This window comes from Patiria miniata, unplaced genomic scaffold (genome assembly GCF_015706575.1).
Source record: "Patiria miniata isolate m_02_andy unplaced genomic scaffold, ASM1570657v1 HiC_scaffold_1, whole genome shotgun sequence".
Taxonomy (NCBI): Eukaryota; Metazoa; Echinodermata; class Asteroidea; order Valvatida; family Asterinidae; genus Patiria; species Patiria miniata.
This window is the reverse complement of record NW_024037047.1, coordinates 11,419,821-11,444,337: the sequence shown is the minus strand read 5'-3', so window position 1 is coordinate 11,444,337 and position 24,517 is coordinate 11,419,821. Positions and strand designations below refer to the sequence as shown.

Here is a 24,517-nt window from a genome sequence, read left to right as displayed (position 1 = left end):
CCCCCATGAAATGTTCCAGCCCCCCAGAAACCCCCCCCCCCCCTGAAAAATTCCTGGCTACGCCACTGCAGGCACCAAAAAGTAGCTGGAGTCGCCGAAGTCGGGGGCCTAAAATGTCATTAAGCCGAAGACGAAGCCAAAGCCAAAGCCAGTCGTTTCGAAAACGCCCTCCCATAGGGCGTTTTGACAGTCAGTTTCATATAAAGCTCCCAACTGTGACAACAATTTTGTGTGTGCGTGTAACAAACGTTCCACTGGTTTGAGACATACTGACATTTTCACATTTGTATATACTTAATCTTGGATAAATAAAGACGAAAGGCAGTCGATTTTTTGTATACGGTTGGTTCTACTAGCGGCGGAAACGGAAACTTGTTCAAATGGGGGAATGCCCTCCTCTTGGCAAGGTCACGAATAATCGAATGATGGGTAAACATAAAACAATAAGTTGTGCAGCCTACTGTCTCTGGAGATAATGAAGTTTAGCGCCTCCCCTCCGCCGATTTCTTTTCCGTAGACGTATGCTCCAAAGTCACGAATAATTCAATAGTTTGGATCGGGCCCAGTATATTTATTCATGAAACAGAACAATGATATCAAGGGCATTGTTGCACTGTGCAGTTATACCTTTAAAACACTTTAAAGTACGGACGTCGTCGAGTTACCACAGTAGCCTAGTGGATAGCGAGATGAGCTATGGATAAAAAGATCCCTGGTTCGAATCCAAGTCGTTGCTGCTCATTTTCATCGACTATTTTGCCTCTCTAAATTTATCGTTGAGATAATTTTATTTTAAGGGGAAAAAAGTGAACGAGAGCCCAAGCGTCTTGCAACGATTCAAAGGAACACTGAATTATGCACCTACCTACGGTAAAAAAAAATCGCGGCCGGCAATCCCTGTCAAAACTGTTCCACCGCCACTGGTTGGTTAACGTGTGAGCAGGCGCTTTACTCCAGCAAGTTATGGCGTAAGATTTATCATAAATGATCCCGCCGCATCGACTTCGATCACTCTCAATTCGGCGTCGTCTAATAACGCCCCCTTTACACAGACTGGCTGCGACCTTTGTACCACCTATGAACGACCAAAAATGGCCAGGACGCTCAATGGTCGCCTAAACCCAGAAAATCCTGTTTCTATGTAACTGCTCCAGCGATCCTTGTGCCTCCCTTGAAACACCAAAAATGCAATATTCGGGCATTTTCATGTCGAGCTACGAGCGACCTGTGTGTCCACTGAGCCACTTGCCTGCCTCCCCTGTGCTCCCCTTGTGCAACCTAAGGCAACCAACGCCGAATTGCGGCACAGCAGTGGCCAAAGTCATCGTTCAATCGGTCGGCCAAAGGAGGCACAAGGGAGGCAGAAGCATCGCCGAGATGGACGGAAAATGTGCAACAGAACTGATCTCAAGGGCGGATCCAGAACCCAATTTTGGGGGGCCAAATAAATTTTGGTCCCCCATAAAAGTGGGTCAAAAAAATTACGGTGTGGGGTTCGGGGCGCCCGCTTAAGGGGCCCCGAAAATTGTTTGGATTCTAGATGCTCTGTGGTGCGATCTGAAGCAATTTTTGACCACTTTAACCAATGTTTTTTGAGGAAAAGATGGTGGTGTACTCATTGCCTGCCTTTATTGCGACTTCACATTAAAAAAAAATAGTTTCGTTTTAAGGGGGGTCATGGCCCCCTTTGCCCCGCTCCCCCCCCCCCCCCCCCCTGGATCCGCCCTTGACTGATCTATAATTAAGTGGCGACCATCGGCAAACCATTGTGCATCCATTCTGCAACCACGGCAATGCTTGTGCCTCCCTTATGGCTCATTTGAGCCAACTTTGAGCAACCAACCTCCTTGGCGACCTTTGTGCGACTGTTTTGGACATGTTTTTTCAATTTTTCAATTTTGCTAGACATTTATTCAACGTTGTTCATTAAAACACAAAATTAATGTTATAATTCCATTATTATAACTGGATATAAATTGAATTCAAACCAACATTTATCATAAATCAACAACATACATACTGGAACAACGTTAGGTATAGGGTGAAGCATAGCTTTTGTACCCCAACCTTTGGACAAATACCTACTATTACCATACAAGTTACGAATAGGGACAAAAACGCAGGGACAAAACAGGAACATAACAAAACAAACAGGAGTAAAAATAATTATTCATCAGACATTATAAGAGTTAAGCAATTGAGTTTTCATTTTTTTGGTGAATGTAGATAAAGTTAACGATGATTTAACTGAATCACTCAGCCTGTTCCAAAAGTCAATGCCCCGGTGGACAAGGCCGTTTTTCAACATTGACGTTCTACTGGAATAAACGTAAAGGTTTTGCTTTGAAACGCTTCTAGTATTATATGAATGAATATTCGAGGTGAAAGTAAAGAAATTGTTGAAACAATATGGGAGTAAATTATTTGAATATTTATACATGAATTTACCTAAATTTAGGTAATAAAGGTCATTAAATCGTAAAATCTTGAGGGCAGCAAATAAGGGAGTAGTGTGTTCACGATAACTGACATTACATATAATACGAATTGCTCTTTTTTGTAAAATTAGTAGTTTTTCACATTGGGAAGAACAACCACCCCACGTGAGAATCGAGTAAATAAGATAAGGGAGAATCAGAGAATTATAGAGAATGATAAGGATATTTTCCGGCACAAAAAACTTTAGGCGATTCATAATCCCTACAGTTCTGGATATTTTGCCAGATATGGTATTAATGTGAAATTTCCAATTTAAGTTTTCATCAATATGTATACCTAAAAATTTGGTTGTTTTGACTTGTTTCATGATAGTACCATTGAAATTTAAAGGAATGGTTTGTGCGTATTTCTTTTGTTTAGGACAGAAAATGATATAATTTGATTTAAGTAGATTAATACAAAGTTTATTTGCTACCAACCAAGTGCTTATTTTGAGAAATTCATGATTAAGATTACTTACAGCAGCATCTACATTACTATGACTATACACCAGACTTGTATCGTCAGCAAATAAAGTAAATTCAATTACATCTGATGTACTGCAAATATCATTTATATACAGAATGAATAGAAGTGGTCCTAAAACAGAACCTTGCGGGACTCCACAGGTAATAGTCTTGCATGTAGACTTTGCAGAATTGAATGATACAAACTGTTTTCTTTTTGACAAATAACTCTTGAACCAGTCTAAAACTATGATCATAATTGATCATAATATTCGGAATTTATTTCTTGAGTTGCAAAATTTATATCGGGATCTATGTTATCATTCATAAAACTGGAGGAAATTTTTACGATAATTTATAAGGCCTGCAAAAATACAGTAAAATACACGGAAAGGCTTACTTAATACATTATTTTTAGGTGACGAAATTCAGGATAACACAAAATTTACTCCTGTACACACGGACAAACATAGAAACAATACATTGGACGGCAAAAAATGACATGAGTTACAAACGCAATGTAAGAATGAACAAGTGGTGTGAAAAGAGTAGTGACATTTCTCCCTTAGTAGAATTTAAATTTCAATGGCCGCAGTATATCGATTATTACGTAAGATGTTGCTCCAGGTGTTAATGGCTGGTACCTGATTATTGTTGAGCTAACACTTAACAAATCACTCCAGAAAGAAAAAGGGGTAATATGTACATCACATTGAGGATACAATTACTGTAACAAGATCAATAATACTAATAACGATAATAATAATGATGAATACACAACAAGGTGGTAGGATATAGACATTGAGATTACAATGTAAGTGTGCATTATCATGTGTTGTATTGCTGTGATTTACTTCCCGGTGAAGGTCTTGAATTCTCCTGTATGCAGTTTATACTTGATGACTGGTGGGATAGACCATGGGATGTACGCAAATTGTACACGTTCGTCTTTGCGTATGGATGGCAGATTTTCATTTCGAAGTTTTTTGCGGTAGTTCCGGACTTTGCTTATTACATCATCAGAGATGTAGATGGATGACCCCTTGTACTGGTTGCCCTTCAGTAGTTTGGCCGCATTCCTCAACACGTACTGCCGATCAGTGGACCGGAGAAGCCTGCAATGAATTGGCCTTGGCTTTTGACGGCCTCCGGTACCCGCGGTGGCTGGTCGGTGAGCCGGGGTGCGATGGGCGCGCTCAATCTCGATATCCTCACTACCTTCTAATTTCATATGTTGCGTCAGGAATTCAGAGACGAAGGCCTCGCAGGGTTGATCCCCTTCAGATCGTTCAGGTACTCCATGTATGATTATGTTGTTACGTCGGGAACGATTCTGTAGGTCTTCTATCTTATCCTCGAGTTGACATGAGTAGATGTGGTTACCATCGCATCGATTTTTGATGAGACTCGCCAGTTCGGCATTACGTTTGCTTGCATATTCAGCAGCAGATTGCAGCTCAAGAATGGTTTTGCTGTGGTCATCTACCTGCGATGTGATCTTATGGTAATTCACCTCGAGTGTTGTTAGTCTAGATTCAATAGATTCTAAACTCTTGATGATCTTGTCTAGTTTGTGGTGAACATCTGCTGCGCCATGGCAGCCATCTTGGCAGCAATTGTGTGTAGCCTCTGCTGATGACGCAGGATCGGACACTGACGCAGTGTTTTTCCCCCTTTTCCTCTGGGTTTTTGCTGCAGGTTTCTCCTCCGTTTCATTCCCCATGATCTTGTTGATGTTATGACGAGGAATTTGAGAGCTAGCTAATTCAAAAAGCGGCGATTTTGGGATGAATTTAATTGAAATATCGGGAGAGTTACGAATCAATACTCACTCATGTCTTGGTGGCGCCCTCTATGTTCAAAAATTTGGTGGCGCCCTCTATGTTCAAACATTTGGTGGCGCCCTCTATGTTCAAAAATTTACGGCTACCATGGCATCCATGGCGATGTCTGAACATCCTGTGTACCACCTTTGAACGACCTAGGCAACCATTCGGCCCCTTTTGAGCCTCCAACGGCGACCTGGTCAGTTTTATGGTTGCACAAGGGAGGCGAAAATGTCACAACCCTGTGTTAAGGGGGTCTAATAGACGAAGCAATTTGCTTTTTGCACGCTCCGCCATAAGCATGCAGAGCCTCGATCTGGCAACTTTACACAATAAATATAGCCGGTTCAGTGTTTCTCGTGTGTACAGGGGAATCACTGAACCCCGACACGAGAATCACTGAACCGTCTATATTCATTGTGTAAAGTTGCCAGATCGAGGCTCTGCATTCTTATGGCGGAGCGTGCAAAGGGTGCATTCCGATGTTCGGAGTCGACCCATTGAACGGTGTTCAACCTAGACTGGTTCCCGGTCCCTCCATTGTCCTTTGGACTTCGAATGTAGGGACTTAGACAGATTTAAACGCCATATGAAATAAAAATTCACTTTGAAAATATGTCACTTTCGACTTGGCTTCCACCATTGTCGAAATAGCCCTGAGAGACGGTGGCGGAAGGCGCGTGCTGTTGGCAAAATCTTCTGAAGGAATGCAGGACCACCCCTGATGTCATTGCACAACTTGATCGTTTGGCACAACACATTAGCGTTCCAAAGGTACATCTGATCACGTGCCTTCCATTACCGTCTCCAGCGCTGTATCGACAAGTCGAAAGTGGACGCTAATGCGAAATTTGTAGATTCTGAAAGTTAGTACTTTTCGTTTGGCGTGTAAATCTCAACCTCTTGCACAAAGCTGATGAAACTCGCTCCATAAAATTTGTCATGCCTTGTTTACATGATCTGAAATTTGGGTCAATTCCATTGGTAAACAACAGAGTTATTTAAGATCAAAATAGGACATTGTGGTTTTTTAGACTTCGAAAATGTTCTATACTATACAGTCGTATGAACTCTTGCATCGATTTTTTTTAAAACAAAACAATTTGAAGAGTCTCCAATAAGTACAAAATCGCCAACAACTGAATGTATATTTTTGCCCAGTTCCGGATTGCGAGTGTAGTCACGGACCGTCAGGGGCGGATCTAGGAACTTTCGTAGAGTGGGGTTTTAACGGCAAAAAAATCTGAAATGTAGACACGTTTTTTCCTCCTGAAACTTGTCCTCCATAAGTTCAAAAAGCAGGGGAGGGGGCGGGGCTTGTACCATAATTTCAATGGGGGTGCTGTTCAAATCCGACGATTATTAACACTATATCACAGAATAAGTACATACCTCCTAATCAAAAATTGGGTGTCGGAGCAGGCCTGTGGGGGTTCGCTATTTTTTTACAGGAATTTCTATGGAAAAAAAAATTGGAAAGAACTGTTTCCAAAATCTAAATGATACGTACGTCGATTCTGTGTGACGTGTTGATCTGTGTGATGGGTCAAAGGTTTTCTCAGTCCATGCGTGTTTGATGTCGCGCTGCAGACGAAAGTTTCGTAAACATTCATTTTATGCAAGTTCTCTTTTAAAATATCATTGAAGTCTTTTAAATGAGCCGCATTTCAAAAAATAAAATCTGTTTGATTCTCAGTGGGTCTGGCTGCAAAACAAATGTTAGAAGTGATTAGTTTTGAAGTGCGAAGCAGCATTTCAACCCGATCCTGAAGTGTTTATTCGGAACTATTGCGGCATCGGTACTGTAGACGTCGCATATTCAAAATATGACCCAAAGAGCTTAAATTTGGAAAATTATTTTGTAGTATATCTCCCTCACTTAGGGTAAAGTGTTAAACCGAGAGCAGCCCGAGTACAGACTGAATGATTTTCACTATCCGGAACTCCATGGGCGTCGCCAGGATTTTTTCTAGAGGGGGGCAGAAAAATGTTTGCCAAAAAATGCTTGTATTTCTCAACACATTCTCGATGTATCAGTTTTAGAGGGGGGCAGGGACATTTTGCCCCCCCCCCCCCAATCCATTAAATTTACAACACTTTGTCTTCGCGCATCTTTTTTTCTTTTTGTTTTTTTTTTGCTTTTCCGGGGGGGGGGGAAGTGCCCCCCTTGCCCCCCCCCCCCCCTCGCGACGCCCATGTCCGGAACTAACCGACTGTATTTTCCCACTCCACATGCGACCCATGCCCAATGCATAATTTGACTTAGGTTACCTTTTACAGTGGTTCACATAAATGAAAGTCGGATCCATAAGATTATGACAGGTTCAATCAAATGACAATACCTTGAAGTGATATTCTACATGTACCACTGACTGCAAATCAAAACAACGCATAACAGACAGGTAACGTGCAATTTATCTGGAAGTTTGTAATACGAAATCGGATGAATGCTTGCACAATATCTCCAAGTTTCAAGAAGGAATTTCGGTATCACGCCATGCACGGTACCCGGTACCCTACCGACGTCGTCACGTGTATTTAGCTTCCGGGATCACGTGATTGTCTTTAGAGCATGCACTGTATGTGGCGTTCACATCTCTGTCAATAGACCATTATCATTGTGCGGCCATTTGCATTTTTTCCATTCAAATCAACATTACCAAAGCGAGGCTGGATGGAAAAATAGTCTGATTCCAATACTATCATTCAGTACATTTTTTCTTCTTTTTTTTTGATACATTGATAACATGACGGAAATGGTGGCAGCATGATAAAGGTTAGGGCCTTTATAGAATTTAATTTGATCATTCAAACTTGAAAATTACGACACAAATATCTTCTGATTTTGTGGCATGATTTTGACAATCAAGTGCGCCTTTAAACGGCCGATTAAGTATGTGACATAGTATGTCAAAGGTGGGCCTCTGGGGACAATTGTAAGCGCGGTGTCGGCAGGAAAGCTGTATGTAATAACTGCCGCACATTCATGTGAATAAAAGCTTCCTGTGCAGGTTTGTACAGAGTGCATAATGGCGGATGAATCGAAATCTCAACAACTAGCTCCAAAGGTTCGTATATAATCACGATATGGCGGTTATATTGTTCAAAGCAGTATGCCTTGTGCACTGAACTGTTAATTGTTTCAGTATCAGCAGCTACACCATTGGACTTGGGACAAGGCAAGTGTTTGTATCGTGGCGAACGAAGCACGGGTTCGAGTAATAACAAGCCAATTGTTCAGTTGATGATCATCCATGAGAACGTTAGGATACGATGCGCTTTTCTGTACAGTGTGTGCGTGATGATTTTCTAATGGCCAAATACATTGTACACAGAATAGAAGAACGACTCTCATTACTTTGGTGCGTTGTCGGTGGCTTTGTCAGGGGCACCGTAAGTCTTCGACCATGGCGCTATAAAAGGACAGACGGTTTTGACATGAGGGAATTATTTTGCTCAATGCACAATGACGTATTGTGCCAACGTGAGCTTGACTAATACCTGCGAAATACCGGTATTAAATCAATACATGTACCCGAGTATCCGATGCCGCTGCACGATACAATTAAGAGCTACAGTTTGCAAAGTGTTTAGAACACAACAACGACACAATTATAGAAACAGTTCATGTTACGTCATTGATTACACCTTGTTGTAATTCTGTTTTCAGTGTGATTCTAAACGTAAAAAGGTCAAAGAAGTACGTTTTGAGTGAGGTTCAAGTTCATTCTACAAAATAGGTGCGTGCCCGGCCGCCATGCCTCCCCTCCCGTTACGCGTCGCTGATGACACGGCCGCTGGGTTAACCTTTCTCTCACAAATTTCATTTATGGAATGGAGTTGACTGAATATAATGTAAAATTTGAGGTAAGGCCAAAAAATTCTCCGGTTTTTGGTGTGGAACTTGCCCAAAAGTGGTGCGGCGACGCGGTTTTTTTTCCTCTTAATTTTTTCATCAAATGTCGGCTGATGTTGCAGATGAAGCTTCAATCCCTTTAAAGCGCTCAAAAATATCATTCAGAGTGGAGCTTGTGGTGACCTCAGTAATTAAAGCCATAAGGCTTGAGAATTCTGCACCCACTTACGATCTTGACCGACACGAACATTCTTCGGGAAAGTTGATAGTCTAGACCAAAAATCAGTGACAGTATTAACGTTAGACCATACAGCGGCATTGAAATCGTGCATGAGCTGCCAGGCTGGTCATTAGTCTGCTCCCTTACATAATTGCGCTAATAAAAAGTGTTTACAGATTCTTTATTACTGTTATTATTTACAGATTCCAGATATACAACCATTGCTCCCTCATTCTGGCATCCAGACGCACAATTATAAAATTACAACACCGTCTGTAAATTGTGCCCGACTAAAATCAGTGCCAAATATATTGAAGCCCAGAGAGGCCATATAAAGCTTATACTCGAAAGTAACCCCATCAAAAAAACACGTTAGAATTGTGCAGCAGCAGGATTCCAGTCAAAAAAGTGAGTTTGGCGGTTTTGAGACATCATCTTATATTGAAAAAGAACTTTTTCGTTTTGCCGACGCGCACGGGGAGCCTAATGAGAAAAATAAATGTACCAAACGTTTGTATGGACTACTTTAAGGACCCGGAGAACATTGCAGAAATCGATAATTTTAAATCATCCGAACCTTGCACATTCGACCAGAGACGGGCTGGAAACCGTCAGAGACCGTCCAGGCTGTTCTAACCAAAACAACGTTCAAAAGATCGAACCATAGTACCGAAATCAGCGAACCCTTAAATTTATTTATAGAAACAATTAATATCTGTTTATAGATAAGTCCTGGCGAGATATAACGAAGTTTAAGTGGACTTGAAAAATATTGCCTTCACTTAGGCTACGCGCAATTAAGTCTGGCTGTCCGTCGTTATTTTGTTAGTGGATTCATGCTATCTTGAAAGCAGTTATTCATTGACTAGTTGGAATTTGGAATTGTTTACTTTAAAGAAATCATGTGCCAAGATACAGCAAGTCATGGGTTTTCTCGCAACTTGTTCAATTCGCATAAAGCTTTTGCACACGGGGTTCAGTTTAGCGAAAATTGACTATACTTCATTCATGCGTAAGAAGCAGGCAGCAACCATATACTTGCGCATATAATTTCGTGAGTTTTGAATTTGGTTTTGAAAACCATAGAAATGTCCTTGAACGAAACTGATTTTCCTATCGCCAATACGAATGACGTCTAGCGAAAAGAAAAGATCAAAACAATAGAAGCTTCGTTGACAATGAATAGGTCTACTTCTATTGTGCAAATTCGCCTAGTCGGTGCGAAATTGAAAAGTAACCACCCCGGATGAAATTATCTTGCACGAAAAAATTTTAACCCACACATTGAAACGAAATCGAATACTCTAAACTGCGATTCAGAAACCGCATGAAATAATGGAATGAACACTATTTTTGATTGAATGAACAAGTTACAAAATTGGTCGGGAAAAAAGTGTTTTGAAAAAACAGTTTTTCCCCGACCAATTTCGTAACTCAACGAGACTATTTGATGAAATGCATGTAATTATACAGATTTGATGCAAATAGCAAAATTGTCCCCTTGAATTACCCACATTCATATATAAGCACGTGGTTTCAAAGAATGGAGCCGTTTTTACTCTGTACATTGTAGGATCATGGAAACAATTCACCAAATGTCCTTCCTTTCCTGTTCCAGGTGGAGCTCCATCTCCATCTGGATGGCGCCGTCCGACCATCTACTATCTGGGAACTTGCAAAGTGAGTTCCGTCACATTTGCTTTCCTGAATATGGTGTTCGGTATTATCGTGAGGGAATGAATGTGTGCTTGGCCGTTTTTAAACACTATTCCGGTCGGCGTCTGGATGCTGATAATTACCCGAGCGGTCAAAAAATCAGAACCTTTCGGTCCAAAACTCAAAACAAGTCAAAAATTATAAATGTCCTATGATTTTGTTTACTTCATGTTTTTCGAAACACCCCTATAGATATATTATGGCATTTCCGCGCCAGTAGTCGTAAACAACTCCTTCTATGGAGATTGGCACGCCCGTCGCGCGTAGTGCGCGCGTGGCGGAGAACGCAGCTGTTCCGGTGTATTGTATAGTGTATTGTATACTGACTCTCTGGTAGTATTGCGCATGTTTACGTGAGAATTGTTATTTGTGAACGTTTAACCAATAAAATGAGAAAAGGCACCGGATTTCACTGGAGTCCAAATTTCATGTGACACTGGAAAGTTGTTTAAGACCAGCCAGCCGGGCCACAGAATTCCACGCTTACGATCACCATTTTGTGCAAGCAGCGCCAGCAGAAAATTTCTGTGCTTACCCTGTATAGAATCCTTAGTTACGGGATGCCAAGGGCGGATCCGGGGGGGGGGCCAAAGGGGGCCATGCCCCCCCCCCCCCCAAAAAAAAAACCCGAAACCAATTGATTTTTTTTTTTTTGTATGTGACGTCGCAATAAAGGCAGGCAATGAATACACCACCATCTTCTCCTCAAAAAACATTGGCTAAAGTGGTCAGAAATTGCCTCGGATCGCACCACAGAGCATCGAGAATCCAAAAAAAATTCGGGTCCCGAACCCCACGCGGTAATTTTTTGACCCACTTTTTGGGAGACACAAATTTTTGGCCCCCCCCCCCAAAAAAAAATTGTGTTCTGGATCCGGTCATGCGGGATGCACGAATGCGCAAAAGCCAAAATCCTCGCTAACACGTGAAATACACCTACCGTAAGCACCGATTTTTCTGCTATAGTAAGCAGGGATTTTTTGCTGGCTTTAAGAGCCAAGAAATTGGGCCCCGGTCTTTATTAACTGTTTAAAATCGGCCACGTGATGGGCCCTCGACAAATAGGAGTGGGTAAACTTTCTTAGATATTTATGAATTTGTATTGATATGTGTTATACTTAGTGTAATGACGAAACTTTAAGTAGAAGAGTGTATAGAATGACATTCCATCCAAGGTGCTATTATTTTCTATTAGTTTGGTTGCAAAGTGTCCTGTTTTACTTTAGCAATTGTTGTCATTGTTGTACAGGAAGCGAGGAATCGACGTGCCGGGCTCAACAGCTGAAGAGATGACAAGTATCATACGCCACATTGAATTGGGAAGCCTACCTAAGTTTCTGGAGAAGTTCGAGATTTTTTTGCCACCTCTAATGTGAGTCTTAAAGTTTTAGCTAATGCAACTTTGGGTCCAGTGAAAGCTGGTTAAAGTTTATGAAGTGCCTGTATTGTGTAATGTGTGTTATTATTTTTAGAGGTGACAAGGAAGCTCTTCGTCGTATTTCCTACGAACTTTGCGAAGACAAGGCAAGGGAAGGGGTTGTGTACTTTGAGACGCGATTCAGCCCCCAGTTATTGGTCTACTCAGGGCCAGACAGTGGCCATGTTGAGGAGAAGGCGCTATCAACACGCGAGGTAATGCAGAGCATTGTAGAGGGATTAGACAAAGGACAGAAGGACTTCAATGTCAAGGCCAGACTCATCATATGCACTGCAAGAGAAACGCCGGGTAAGCTATCTCTCTTTTCTAACTTTCCTATTTCTTTTTTCAAATCGTCGTGTATAATCTCCTCCTCAGAGAAAGAAAAACACAGGGTGAATCAAAAAAGTGATTGAATTATAATAAAATAGTTAAACACAATAAGTGGCTCGCGTATTTTCACGTATTTTACATGTACTCTATTCCCAAATAATGTCTTTTTTAACAAAAAGATCACAAAATTCAGCTGTCCATATATCACTGATCATTTACCGTTCTACGAACTGATGAATACCCATTAAATACAATGAAACATGGACGTTTTTAAACCTCCATAGATGAACAAGAAATTGCAAAGGAAAACAACAAACAAATCCCCATTAATATTTCGGGGAAAAGGGTTGACTTTACTCATATTCAAAACACAAAGGCTATTATTTCCTGTCAGATGTATCGGACAGGAAAAAAATAACCTTGAACTAAGTCCTGATTAAATGATGAAAATCTCATTCGTATTTAAATGCTTGTAATCTGCTTGTAACTTTGCTCAATAGCTTCCAATGGCATTCCGTGGACAGCTATAATGGTTCTTTTAGTAAAACGTGCATAATTTCTGATAGCATGGATCAATTTCACTAATTTTTTTTTTTGGGGGGGGGGATGCGTGGAAGAACATGCGCTTTTAAGAAATACTTCATTTCTATCAAATTTAAATGTTTTCAGGAAAAAGTTGATTACTCCTGGTCGCTTTCTTTTTGGCTCGCATTATATGGTAACAAAATGCTTCCCAAATCGAATGAATTTAAATGCTTTATTTTGTTCCGTCTTTCCCTAGTTTACATTCTCTCTACATATTTCCTAGCCACATCCAATTCCCCCTTTATTACCCATTGACCCTTTTCCACCCGATGCGATGGCACACACATGACTCGTCTCAGGTAAGGTAGTGGTTGGGGTGGGGTGGGAGTTAGCGTGGGGTAGGGGGACTCATTCAGCCTCGACGAATTCAAACAGCCGTGACGAATTTTAAAACCGAGGGGTGCTGGATTTCATAAAACCCTACGGAGCGCTTTTTGATATTGATTTAGAGTTGCAGACCCCTTTCCTATACAGTTTCGTATAATTTGCCCTCAATTGGAGGTTGTTCTTTATTATTATATTCTTTAATTTTAGGACAGCTATTATTGCAATGATAAGCTTCACCTTCTGTTCTCCAAGGCGGGAATAGCATGGAGTTGTTGATTGATGGCGCTATTTCTATTGCCTTGCAGGATGGGCGGCAGAATGTCTGCAGCTATGCCGGGAATACAGTCCATCCGTAGTTGGCATTGATATAGCTGACTGTGGACGTGCAGACGAAACAGAAGGCCACGTTTTTCATCCAGAAATCGTTAGAGTTTTCCAGGTATTTGAACCAAAATGGATTTATAAAGAACCATGTACATGTACTTACATCACGTGTTATTTTTGCCCTTCACGGTACTGCTGGAGATATTTTGTGGTCTAACGGAGGCTAAGGTACATAATGTTAAGACTCGCTGGCATGTACTATAAGGAGATTTTTGTGTTGTTTATTTAGCAAACTAGTATTGTACTTTTGGACATTCAATAGAAACAAAGTTTTATCCCTCTTAGATGCCACTCACCATACAGTGCAATATTGCTAGATTTACCATGGAGATATAAAAAGTGTTTACACACAAAATGTGGCATGACGCCATCGTGTCAGTAATTTGATTTTCATTAGAAGTCTTTATAACAAACTGGTGTCTGGTAAAAGGCAATTGCGTCGACAAAAAAGACATTGGAAAAAAATTCATCATGTGACATGAAATTCTGTCATGTGACTGGAAGTTATCAGTGAACACGTGATTACGCACATACCAAGTCGATGCTTTCCGTCAATGATTTTCTACACATAAGTATCTACTTAAAATGTCCTCAATGGAAATTGGGGAAGGATCACGAAAATTGATCCACAGCACCATAGGAGGTCGCACACTTCCCCACTCTCGGTTGTTATTTGGTGTATTTTCTTTTTGTTGCTTCGTCAAGTTTGATATGACCGACTCGGCTTCAAACTTATCATAGGTGTCAAGATGATTGGTTAGAGAATGAGAGTCAAACTCCAATATTTGTATGTATTTAGCCAATTCATGCCGGGATTATTTTGACAAGAACGGAACGAGGTGCGGGATTACTTTTCCACTCGACCCCAAGCCAAGCGGGTTACAGCCATCACCCTTGGGCAGCACACCTATATTTCGGGCCTCGATCCCTGCGTGTTTATCTGTCATCCGTTCCGAATACCGCAAAACTTTTGCCTGTTTGCGTGTTTACACAAAGAGAACCAGTATATTCCCAACAAGCATCATCACCCCGGACCAAATCTACATTATTGGGTCTACCTATGGTTTTGTAAACCAATGTATTTTTTTCAAGTCGTCTTTTGTTTTTATTATTACAGGAAGCTGAGCGTTGTGGCATTCATCGCACTGTGCATGCAGGGGAAGATGGTCCAGCCAGTAATGTCAAGAAAGCCATAGAGTTACTGAAGGCTGAGAGGATTGGACATGGCTACCACAGTGTGGACGATGATGACGTCTATCAGGTACATCATTATGTCTGACATAGATGTGAATTGTAGACATTAATGATGATGCGTAGTTGTGGATGAGAGACTTGAACACCAACGCGTTGGACGATGACACAGGAATGACCGTAGAAATCACAAATAACGTGCATGCTCAATAAAATAACCACGAACAGTGACGTATCCGACATTTCTCATCCGCATTTCCCCATACGCGCATCGATCATTACTAATGGAGAGCATTGGAAATGATGCGCGTAAGGGAAACATAATAACTGCCTAAAGCCTACATCGCCATTCTGCATGGTTATTTCATCGAACAAACTGTAGGCAATTCGCATCTTAAATCTAAGTATTGAGATTTTGGCTATTTCAGCAATTAAAAAAAGGAAATAGGCCGAGGCTCCAATAAGCATTTTTTTTTTACAGCAAAGACTATTCACCTACCATAATGCGCATGCATCAGTTGATTAAATGGTGTGATTTTTCGGACTTTCATTTCCTTTAAAAAGTTACTCATGAGCGATGAACCAGAAAATAATGGGTGCCAATTATTTCATCGTAAAATAGGATTTGATTAAACACGATTAAAGAAAGGGAAATACCGGGGCCAATGGGACACTATACCTGTGGAGTTTACATCCGAGTAAAAAAAGGAAGGAACCGGGCAATGGCGTCGCTCCCAACCTCGCTCGAAATCTAAATCTAAGTCAAATCATGCCATATATTATTTCAATCACGTGATAGTTTCCACGCATACGTATTATGATACTAAATGATATACTTGGCTGCGGAAAAAAATGTGCTTCTGCCTTTTTCAGATGGTGAAAGATAAGGGCATCCACCTCGAAATTTGCCCAACATCCAGCGTCTACACTGGGTCATGCGACCCCGACTTCACGAAGCATCCATGTGTAAGGTAATTAGCTAAATCCTCCTATTCGCATCTCAATGGGACCACGGATCTTCTACAGGCACTGTGAATGTTGGTACTCGGTTGAAAACCCAACTCGATATGAATTTACAACGCCTCCGGTGCACATCCTTCACTGTTGAACTTGTTACGTAACTTATCGACCCAATACCGCTGGAAAGCGCAATCGAATCTATCATTCAATTCCTTCAAACAAAATACTTTTAGTGTCAGTTGTTGTTTTTCGTTCGTTTTTTTTCTTCTAATTTTACAGACTTGGAAGGTGTGTGGCATGTTGTAGTCAGCGGCTTATATAGCGTCAAACGTATTGGGCATGGGGTACAACAAGGGTGGATCCAGAACACAATTTTTTGGGGGGTGGAGCAAAAAATATTTGGTCCCCCGAAAAGTGGGTCAAAATTTGGGGGGGATTCTAGATGCTCTGTGGTGCAATCTGCGGCAATTTCTGACCACTTTAACCAATGTTTTTTGGAAGAAAAGATGGTGGTGTACTCATTGCCTGCCTTTATTGCGACGTCACATACAAACAATTTGTTTCGTTTTTTTGGGGGGGGGGGTGGGGGCATGGCCCCCTTTTGCCCCCCCCCCCGATCCGCCCTTGGGGTACAATTTTAAATGGAACACTAAAGGCAAATGAAACGTATTGTTTATAAACAATGCAGCAAAATTTATTTCTATTATTTGAAATAGGGGGCTTAATAGAAGGCAGTTTAATATGATCACTTGCTGGTTTATTTCTAGGTTTGTTCAGGATAAAATGGACTTTTCACTGAACACTGACGATCCAACGGTCTTTGCAAACACCATCAATGACGAGTTCCAGATTGCTAAGAAGTACTTTGCACTGTCTGAGGAGCAGGCTGTACAAGCGGTTCGTAGTCTTCATACAATCAATGAATAAATGAATCATGGAATGGAATGGAATGACATGGCATGGCATGGCATGGATAAATGAATCGGACTCCATTACCCTATTATTGGTGACAACCTCTCATGTGACCAATCACTCTCCTAATTATCATACTTAGGCATGCGCAATACTACCAATGAGTCCGTATTTCACATTATCCTAAACTCACGCTGTACCCGCCACATGGAGCTGTATGGGCGCTCATGGAGCTTGACATAAGAATTAAGATGTCCGACCCAAACCAGCAATTTTGCAGCGCATTATAATGTCAGAAATAAGTTCACAGTTTTTATTGTAGTAGTACCCCTAAATGGAGCCAATAATCTCCCGTGTACCATGATCAAAAGTTTTTGAAAATGGCCTATTTAAAAGCCGTGGGCGTAACCCATGTCAAAGCCTAGGGTGATGGAGAAACAAAACAAATACCGGAAATCTTCAGCGCATAAAAAGAATCTTCAAAAGAAATGTATTGCTGGAAAACGCTACAACATCCTAGCTTTTGCTGCACACCTCTCACTTACATGTTAGCTGTCAGACTTTCGAGTAATACGTCGCGAACTATATGGCATCTTTGCACCGACTACCCAATGTCAAACATGGGAGAATACTCTTCATTGTTCCACTGGATAAACATCAATGTACAAAACAAAATAATGATCGATCTTTTTATCTGCTTTACCTTTTCAACACATTTTATTAACTTTAAGAAGGAAATCTTAAACTAACTACAAATTGAAAGTATCTCATGGTTAAAAGTAAATTTCATGATTTCTTGGGTCAATACTTTTAGGTTTACACAGCAGTCTAGTAGTCTTTTGAGCCTGTAGCTATTGGACATACGCAAAACAAAAACAAACAAGCTATTCTTTATTGAGAAGAATTCCCCTTATTTGTCTTGTTTAGTACTCAAATAAAGTCTCTTAAATCGTTTTATTTTTTTCCAGACTCTGAACGCAGCACGTGCGTCCTTCCTGCCGAAGCAGGAAAAACTGGAGCTTATTCAACACTTGAGGGCAGCATACCGATTGATTTAATATTTACTTGCAGGCGATGTTATAGACTGAGCCGCAGAAACTCACACGCTTGCGCTCATTAAAAAAAAAATTGCTGCTGTTTTAGTGCTAAATATATAAAGAGTGAAGATGATCCTGATTTTAGACTAAACGATTTACTGAAAGTTTTCATTTGGAAATTCAAAAAATACTTCCAAAATGTACTTCGTATTTAACTCCGCTTTCAAGCATCAGGATAGTCAAACAAACAAAAATCAAACATCCTCCATTGTTGCAAAATAATGGGAATTAATATCATTGTTCTAAAATATAAAGATTGAATGTGACACGTGCTGTCACGAATAAAAAGTATAGGTTAGTTGTAATTTGCATTAAGAAGTGCATACGATTTGGTATGCCTTGATACTTCGCTGACCTGCTTCTTGATAAAATGAATGGTTGCAAGAGTTTCAGTTTGAGAATATGGGTGCTGAAAACAATATGTCTTGTAAGCCACAGGCTAAAGAAGTAAAATAAACTATACGGTTAATATAGAAACTATATTTACTAGATATATAATAATGAAAAAGTCAAAAACAGTTTTTAGGGATTTTAACTGTGTTGGACGAAAACATGTAACATTTCAGACGGAGACTCATTATACAGTGTATGATAACGCTTAGACCAAAATTTGTAATACTCTAAATGTATGGACCAAAAGCATCTCTTTTTATATCAAATTAAAGAAATGTATAAAGAAATCTTGTCTTTTCTTTACTACTATAATAATAGATTATTTGCTTATATGAAGTGCAACATTTTTAATTCTTAAGAGTAATTATAATGAGTGATATTTTACATTGTCTAATTCAATGAAGTTACACAATGTACTATGGTAACCTTTGGAGCAAGCACAGCACATGTTCTGCTAATTCTGTGCAGCTAAAACATTGGATAAGTGGGACTATTTGATACTACATGCGGCCCAAGATTTTATGTGACATCAAAATACTTACAAACTATTAAACTGAATGTTATTCAGGAAACATTAACAATTCATAATGAAAAAAAACAAGAGGTATTGTAATATGTAATTGTCAGCATCTCTTAAATTTAAGCCAAGACATTTTTAGATTGAAAAATTGTTAATCGATTTGTTTTTGTTTATTCCAGATTTAAAGATATAGTCCATCATTTGTAATTTGTGCATTTTGTTCGTTTGAAGCAACAAAAGTGTTCAGAATCTTATGAAGGATAGTGAACAACTAACCTGATGAAGTTGCTGAATCATGTTTTGAATTGGGCCTGAATTCAGCGTCCGAGACATGCACGTTCTCACTGAGCCGATTGCAGCTACACGATGTCGCGCACCGATCCGACGAATCCATAGATATAGAATAAAAAGACTAGATCGGCAGCGCGTCCACACGCGCCCGTTCACAGTGCGATAAATCTCCGCCATTTTTGTTGTCTCTCGTGGACGCGCAACAAACTAACGTAAAGTAATGGAGCTAAATGTATGATATTTCCTCTAGCACGTGACCTAGCTCAACGCGCGCGAAGCTAGAAATGCGCACCGAGTATTTACGCGCTGCGCTCACGCACGCTTACACATTAGCGTGCCGCTTTTCATTTCGGCTACGGGATAATCAGTTTATTTTCTGCAAAGTAAACCTGTTTTAAGACAACCAATTTTGCTAAGTAGGCCCTAGTCAAAATCATAAGCATCCATGCTCAAGAGATATAATTGAAATAAACAAGAGTAGACTGGGGTTTCAACATTATGGGAACGATGTTATCTTATTTATTTTCTTGTGTATAAAATTATTATTAGCATTGAAGGTCTCAAGTAACAAAAAAATAAACTCGCAATGTGCGCGTAAACGGCGTTGCGTTCGTCACGTCTAGCGCGCAATAATTTGTATCTTTCCTCCAGCACGTGACCCTCCAGGCAAGGCCGTGCGTATGCACGCGCTGCCGATCTAGTCTTTTTATTCTATATCTATGGACGAATCATAGCAACCGCGCGCGAGCGTGCGTCGTGCCAATGCTTGCGCGCGCTTCGCCGAATAACAAAACGAACTACTAATTTAAATTTTCCTACGGGTGCGTCTTTAAATAGTGTTCATTCGTTTTGAACGTACGCAAGACGGGCATTTACGTTTCAGCCAATGAAAAGCTTTGCTTGCCACGCTCCATCCACAGTTACCGCCCACCGTGACCGTCCACAGCCTTACTGTTATTATTCAAATTATTTGCTGCATGCAAGAGGATTCAAACTCGTTGAGCGGTACAAAAATCTAAATAACAAAAGAGGATCTCTTACAAAGAAAGCTGTCTGACACAATGCCTGCTGAATCTCTCTATCGAAGCAATTTTGCAAGTACATGTACATTGTACATGATGTGTTTTGAACAAAATCTAGTCGGTAAAGCAAACAGAATTACGCACGTAATTAGTTTAGTGCAGGTATATGAATTCAAACTGCAGGGAGTCCTCTCAGCATTTAAGCCTACTGTACATACAGCCTTTAGGCATGGATCCCGTGGCCACAATCATGTTCCTTTCTATGTTATTACTTTCTGTTATTGATAAGTGTACCCCCTGTTGATTTTTTTCTCGACGAAGAGCTGGCTTTTCTTTGAAATTATTTTAACACTCTGTTTATGGGTTTTCTCTGCACGGGCATATTTTGTATTTGCCTGCACCTTTGCCAAGATTGCGCTACAATAGAAACTATTCTGAAGGCTTATGTAGGGTACAGCATACAGTCAGTATTCAGATTAACAATACACTTGGAACGTAAGGGAAGAAAAAGGCTAAGGCAGAGTACGAGTGCTATAGACGCCATTATAAAGGCTTACGTAGGGTACAGTCAATATTCAGATTAACAATACACTCGGAACGCAAGGAAATAATAAGGCTAAGGCAGGGTACGAGCGCTACTTAGAACAACAATAAAAACGGTACATAGGATTATAAATGCTTACGCAGGGTACAGTCAGTATTCAGATTAACAATACACTTGAAACGCAAGGAAAGAATAAGGCTAAGGCAGGGTACGAGCGCTACAATAGAAACTATGTAGGATTAAAAAGGCTTACGTAGGGTACAGTCAGTATTCAGATTTACAATACACTTGGCACGTAAGGAAACAATAAGGCTAAGGCAGGGTACGAGCGCTACAATAGAAACTATGTAGGATTAAAAAGGCTTACGTAGGGAACAGTCAGTATTCAGATTAACAATACACTCGAAATGCAAGGAAATAATAAGGCTAAGGCGGGGTACGAGCACTACTTAGAAGAACAATAAAAACGGTACGTAGGATTATAAATGCTTACGCAGGGTACAGTCAGTATTCAGATAAACAAGACTTATACATTGTATGCCTGTAAAAGCTGAAGGCCACCGTCGGGTACTGTCACTCTGAAAGCAAGACGAAAGTTAGGCACGAAATGGGGAACGTTCGACAAATGTGCCCGTGTGAATATCAACGATGAGGAGAGGGCACTTGTTTTAAATGCATATCGCCATAAGTTTACAAACAAAGAAGAGGTTTATGGAGTAAATCATAAGTTTATAGAGTAAATCACCAATGTTTAACGACGCTGAGAAAAAAGTTTGGGTCATTACGTTTAAAATTAACCTTAACTGAATCTCCAATGGAAAGAAATATTTGTATGCAAACTGTTTGAAGAGTACAATGCCCTGAGAGTACTAATCAACAAACTTAGCTGACCCAAGTTTCGGCAAGTCCTTCCAACTTGTATTTATAATTATTTATTTATAAGGCAAAATAAAAAAAAAACATGTTTAGCGTCCTGCCTCTTTGACAAAAAGGAAGGAGGAGGCCCTTTTTTTCTTTTTTTTTTCCTTTTCAAAATGGCCGCCCGACACATGTTTCAAGACAACGCGGCCGGGCTATTTTTCAAGATGGTTACCAGCTTTTTTCAAAATGGCCACCACTTAGACTCATTGACTATTTCCACAGCTTTATACACGGTATAAAAGTCTAAAAATACGATTTCTTTCGTCAGAGATCGTTAAAATTTATCAAAAAAAAAAAAAAAAAAAGGAGGCGGCCTCTAAAAAGGAAGCTGGCGGGGACGCTAAACATGTTTTTTTTTTTTACTTCGCCTAATACATGTGATATAATTGATAACAAGTCTTTTATTTTGTTAATTTCAGTTTTTATTTATCGGAGATTATACGATAGAGCTTCAACGAAACAGACATTTGTTTGTGTTTACTTTTATTGATAGGAAAATGGTTGACAAACTTTGTCGAAAGATTTCAACATGAGTTTCAGTTTTGCACTACAGTGTCCTATACACGTATACACGTACATGTACAACATTTCCAGTGCATTTCTTCATCACGCCATATGTCGCCTATAGGTACAACACTATACAACTCCACTTCATTGTTCCCGATCTGCCACTTAGAATGTTGTTTTGTTGTGTTGATATTTGTACCGCTCAACGACTTGGAATCCTCTTGCATTGTTATCATGATTGATACAAACAGCGAACAATTTGAATAATAAAAGTAAGGCAGTAGACAGTCATGGTGGGCGGTAACTGTGGGTGGAGCGTGGCAAACAAAGCTTTTCATTGGCTGAGACGTAAATGCCCGCCCTGCGTACGTTCAAAACGAATGAACACTAATAAGACGCACCGTTGGAAAGGCCTTCTTTCGTTGATTACTTCAAATGACAGCTTGCCAGAAAGAATTTCACAGGGAGTTTAGTCCACTTACTATCTTTCAACCAAGTGTGTTTTTCAACAATAATTTCGCCAGTTACTTTTCGGATTGCTGCAAATGATGGACTATAGCTTTAAGGACCAATAGTGTCTTCTTTTGTATCAAAATACAGAAGTGTAATAAGAAATGCTGCCTCGTCTTTACTGATATTAAATTCAAAATGTCAAATATTATACATCTCTATCTCTGCATTGCTCGGTGTCCTATCAACATAGTGATATTATGATAACACGAGTAACTTGCGGGAAATGGGACCTTATGGAGTACCGAAGTGAATACGTCACACGCACAAAATGTGTGTAAAACATTGATCTCCATATACACATGAGATCAATGGTGTAAGACATTAGCGCGTGTTTCAGCCCGAGAACCAACACGCGCGCGTACTCCGTTCGTTTGCACTCATTGATCTCCATATACACAGTATAGACCGCTTGCAGACGCGTTCGATAATAGACGCGCGAAGGCGCGCGACGCCATGTTGTGGGACAAGCGTATATCTATCCATGCACATTTTGTCCCACAACATGGCGTTTGCACCTTCGCGCGTCAATTATCGATCGCGTCTGCAAGCGGTCTATATGGAGATCAATGTTTGCACTACACATTGATCTCCATATACACAGACTGGATAGGACATCGCGTACGAACGTGCGTCCGCGCGCGCGTTTTTTGAAAAGGGTAAAGAACACAATTTCGCATTCGAGTTGTGTACACTTTCGAACAGAGGATTAAAAAATGAAGTTGGGTTTTCTTCGGTTTCTTTGTCATTTTTGAAAGAATAAAAGAAACATAGATCTAAATTGATCAAAATCGATGAGGAGTATAGTCAAGGTGCGCGCAGCATTAAATTGCTGGAGTCGGGAAGTAAGGAGCGTTGAAGAATAGGACAATTATTCGCAAGTAAGTTGTTTTTTTAACGAGGCCTATAAAACATGGCATGGAGGAATATGAACATAGCAAATTATAATATCGTTAGTATTGTCGCTCTGAGTTTGAGGGGATGGAGGCCTGTGTGGTAGCTAGCGAGATATTCTGTTCAAATTCCATGCGAACTAGACCTGTCATGCTGGTCGCCGTCCATGTTTTTTTTTAAGACATAGGCCTAAACGTGCATGACTGACCCGGCAATGGCAATGAACAAAAGTATAGTTTATTCGAATAACCTTTATAACTTTTATATGCAAAATCTGATTGAATTATGTCTGCCTTGGCTTTAGCTCTACTCAATGGAGCGCTGGAACTTCGGTACCCTCCGTACAAGCTTGTCAGTAGAGCTACCTTGTCTTAACGCCTACCGAAATGTTTCTATTATTTTTCTTTATAAAGAGAAACCGAGGAGATGGTTTATGCTAACTTACTGCACAACTGGCCGATTGACCTTCATATCAAACAAAGAACTTCAACAAAGCCATATAGCAAAAACCACCAGCTGCAGGACCGAGCCGGCGGACGAAAATTGAGAACTTCACGGAGGGATGGAATCGACTGTATCATCCACTGAATGGAACATGCGATGTGATAGGCATCTGAGCATTTGACTTAATCAATTTTTACGATGTGGAACTGTTAACATTGATTGATTTTGGTTTTGGAAAGAAGTTGTGGCTTTCAACGCAAGTATTTTTATGAGCTCCCAAGATGACTGTCACATTATTGACAGTTTGTATGGTGAAGAAAGCAATGAGTACTTTTACGGTTTGAAATTATGTTTTGTACGCCGTTATATAAGATTACTAGCTATAGCCATATACACCGTCATATTCGCTCACAAAAACGATTCCCATTACACTTACAAGTAATTATATTTATTTTCAGAAGTATAGCTAAACATGTAATTATAAATAAGACCGTGCGTAGCTTGAATTATTCTTTGACAAAATTAGGCCAAACAAAAAAAATTGTGTGTTTACGGTAACGGCCTGAAAAAAATCCAGGTTGGTAGGTAGGGAAATAATTTTATTTTGTATTTTTTTTTTTCATTTCAGTTCTGCATGCCCATGCGTGTTCTTTCGCAAAAAATTGTATAAAACCACTATTCAAGCATTGAAGATATTCAATC

The 24,517-nt window shown here is 40.2% G+C and overlaps 1 protein-coding gene across 1 annotated transcript; it reads left to right on the top strand.

Annotated features, from left to right (window-relative positions):
- The first annotated feature begins 7,781 nt into the window (after positions 1–7,781).
- LOC119723312 (adenosine deaminase-like) lies at positions 7,782–18,479 on the top strand. Its single transcript, XM_038193869.1, has 9 exons — positions 7,782–7,839; positions 10,466–10,527; positions 11,813–11,935; positions 12,036–12,289; positions 13,531–13,664; positions 14,727–14,870; positions 15,674–15,771; positions 16,528–16,657; positions 17,641–18,479. Exons 1-9 carry the CDS (start codon positions 7,801–7,803, stop codon positions 17,728–17,730), a joined length of 1,074 nt encoding a protein of 357 aa, XP_038049797.1. The 5' UTR covers positions 7,782–7,800; the 3' UTR covers positions 17,731–18,479.
- Positions 18,480–24,517: the final 6,038 nt, after the last annotated feature.

Bases quoted from the DNA above. Each gene is read 5' to 3' on its own strand.
- LOC119723312 (XM_038193869.1), top strand. From the start codon at position 7,801: ATGGCGGATGAATCGAAATCTCAACAACTAGCTCCAAAG. The intron at 12,290-13,530 runs GTAAGCTATCTC...ATTGCCTTGCAG, and splicing joins CACTGCAAGAGAAACGCCGG to GATGGGCGGCAGAATGTCTG. The intron at 14,871-15,673 runs GTACATCATTAT...TGCCTTTTTCAG, and splicing joins ACGATGATGACGTCTATCAG to ATGGTGAAAGATAAGGGCAT.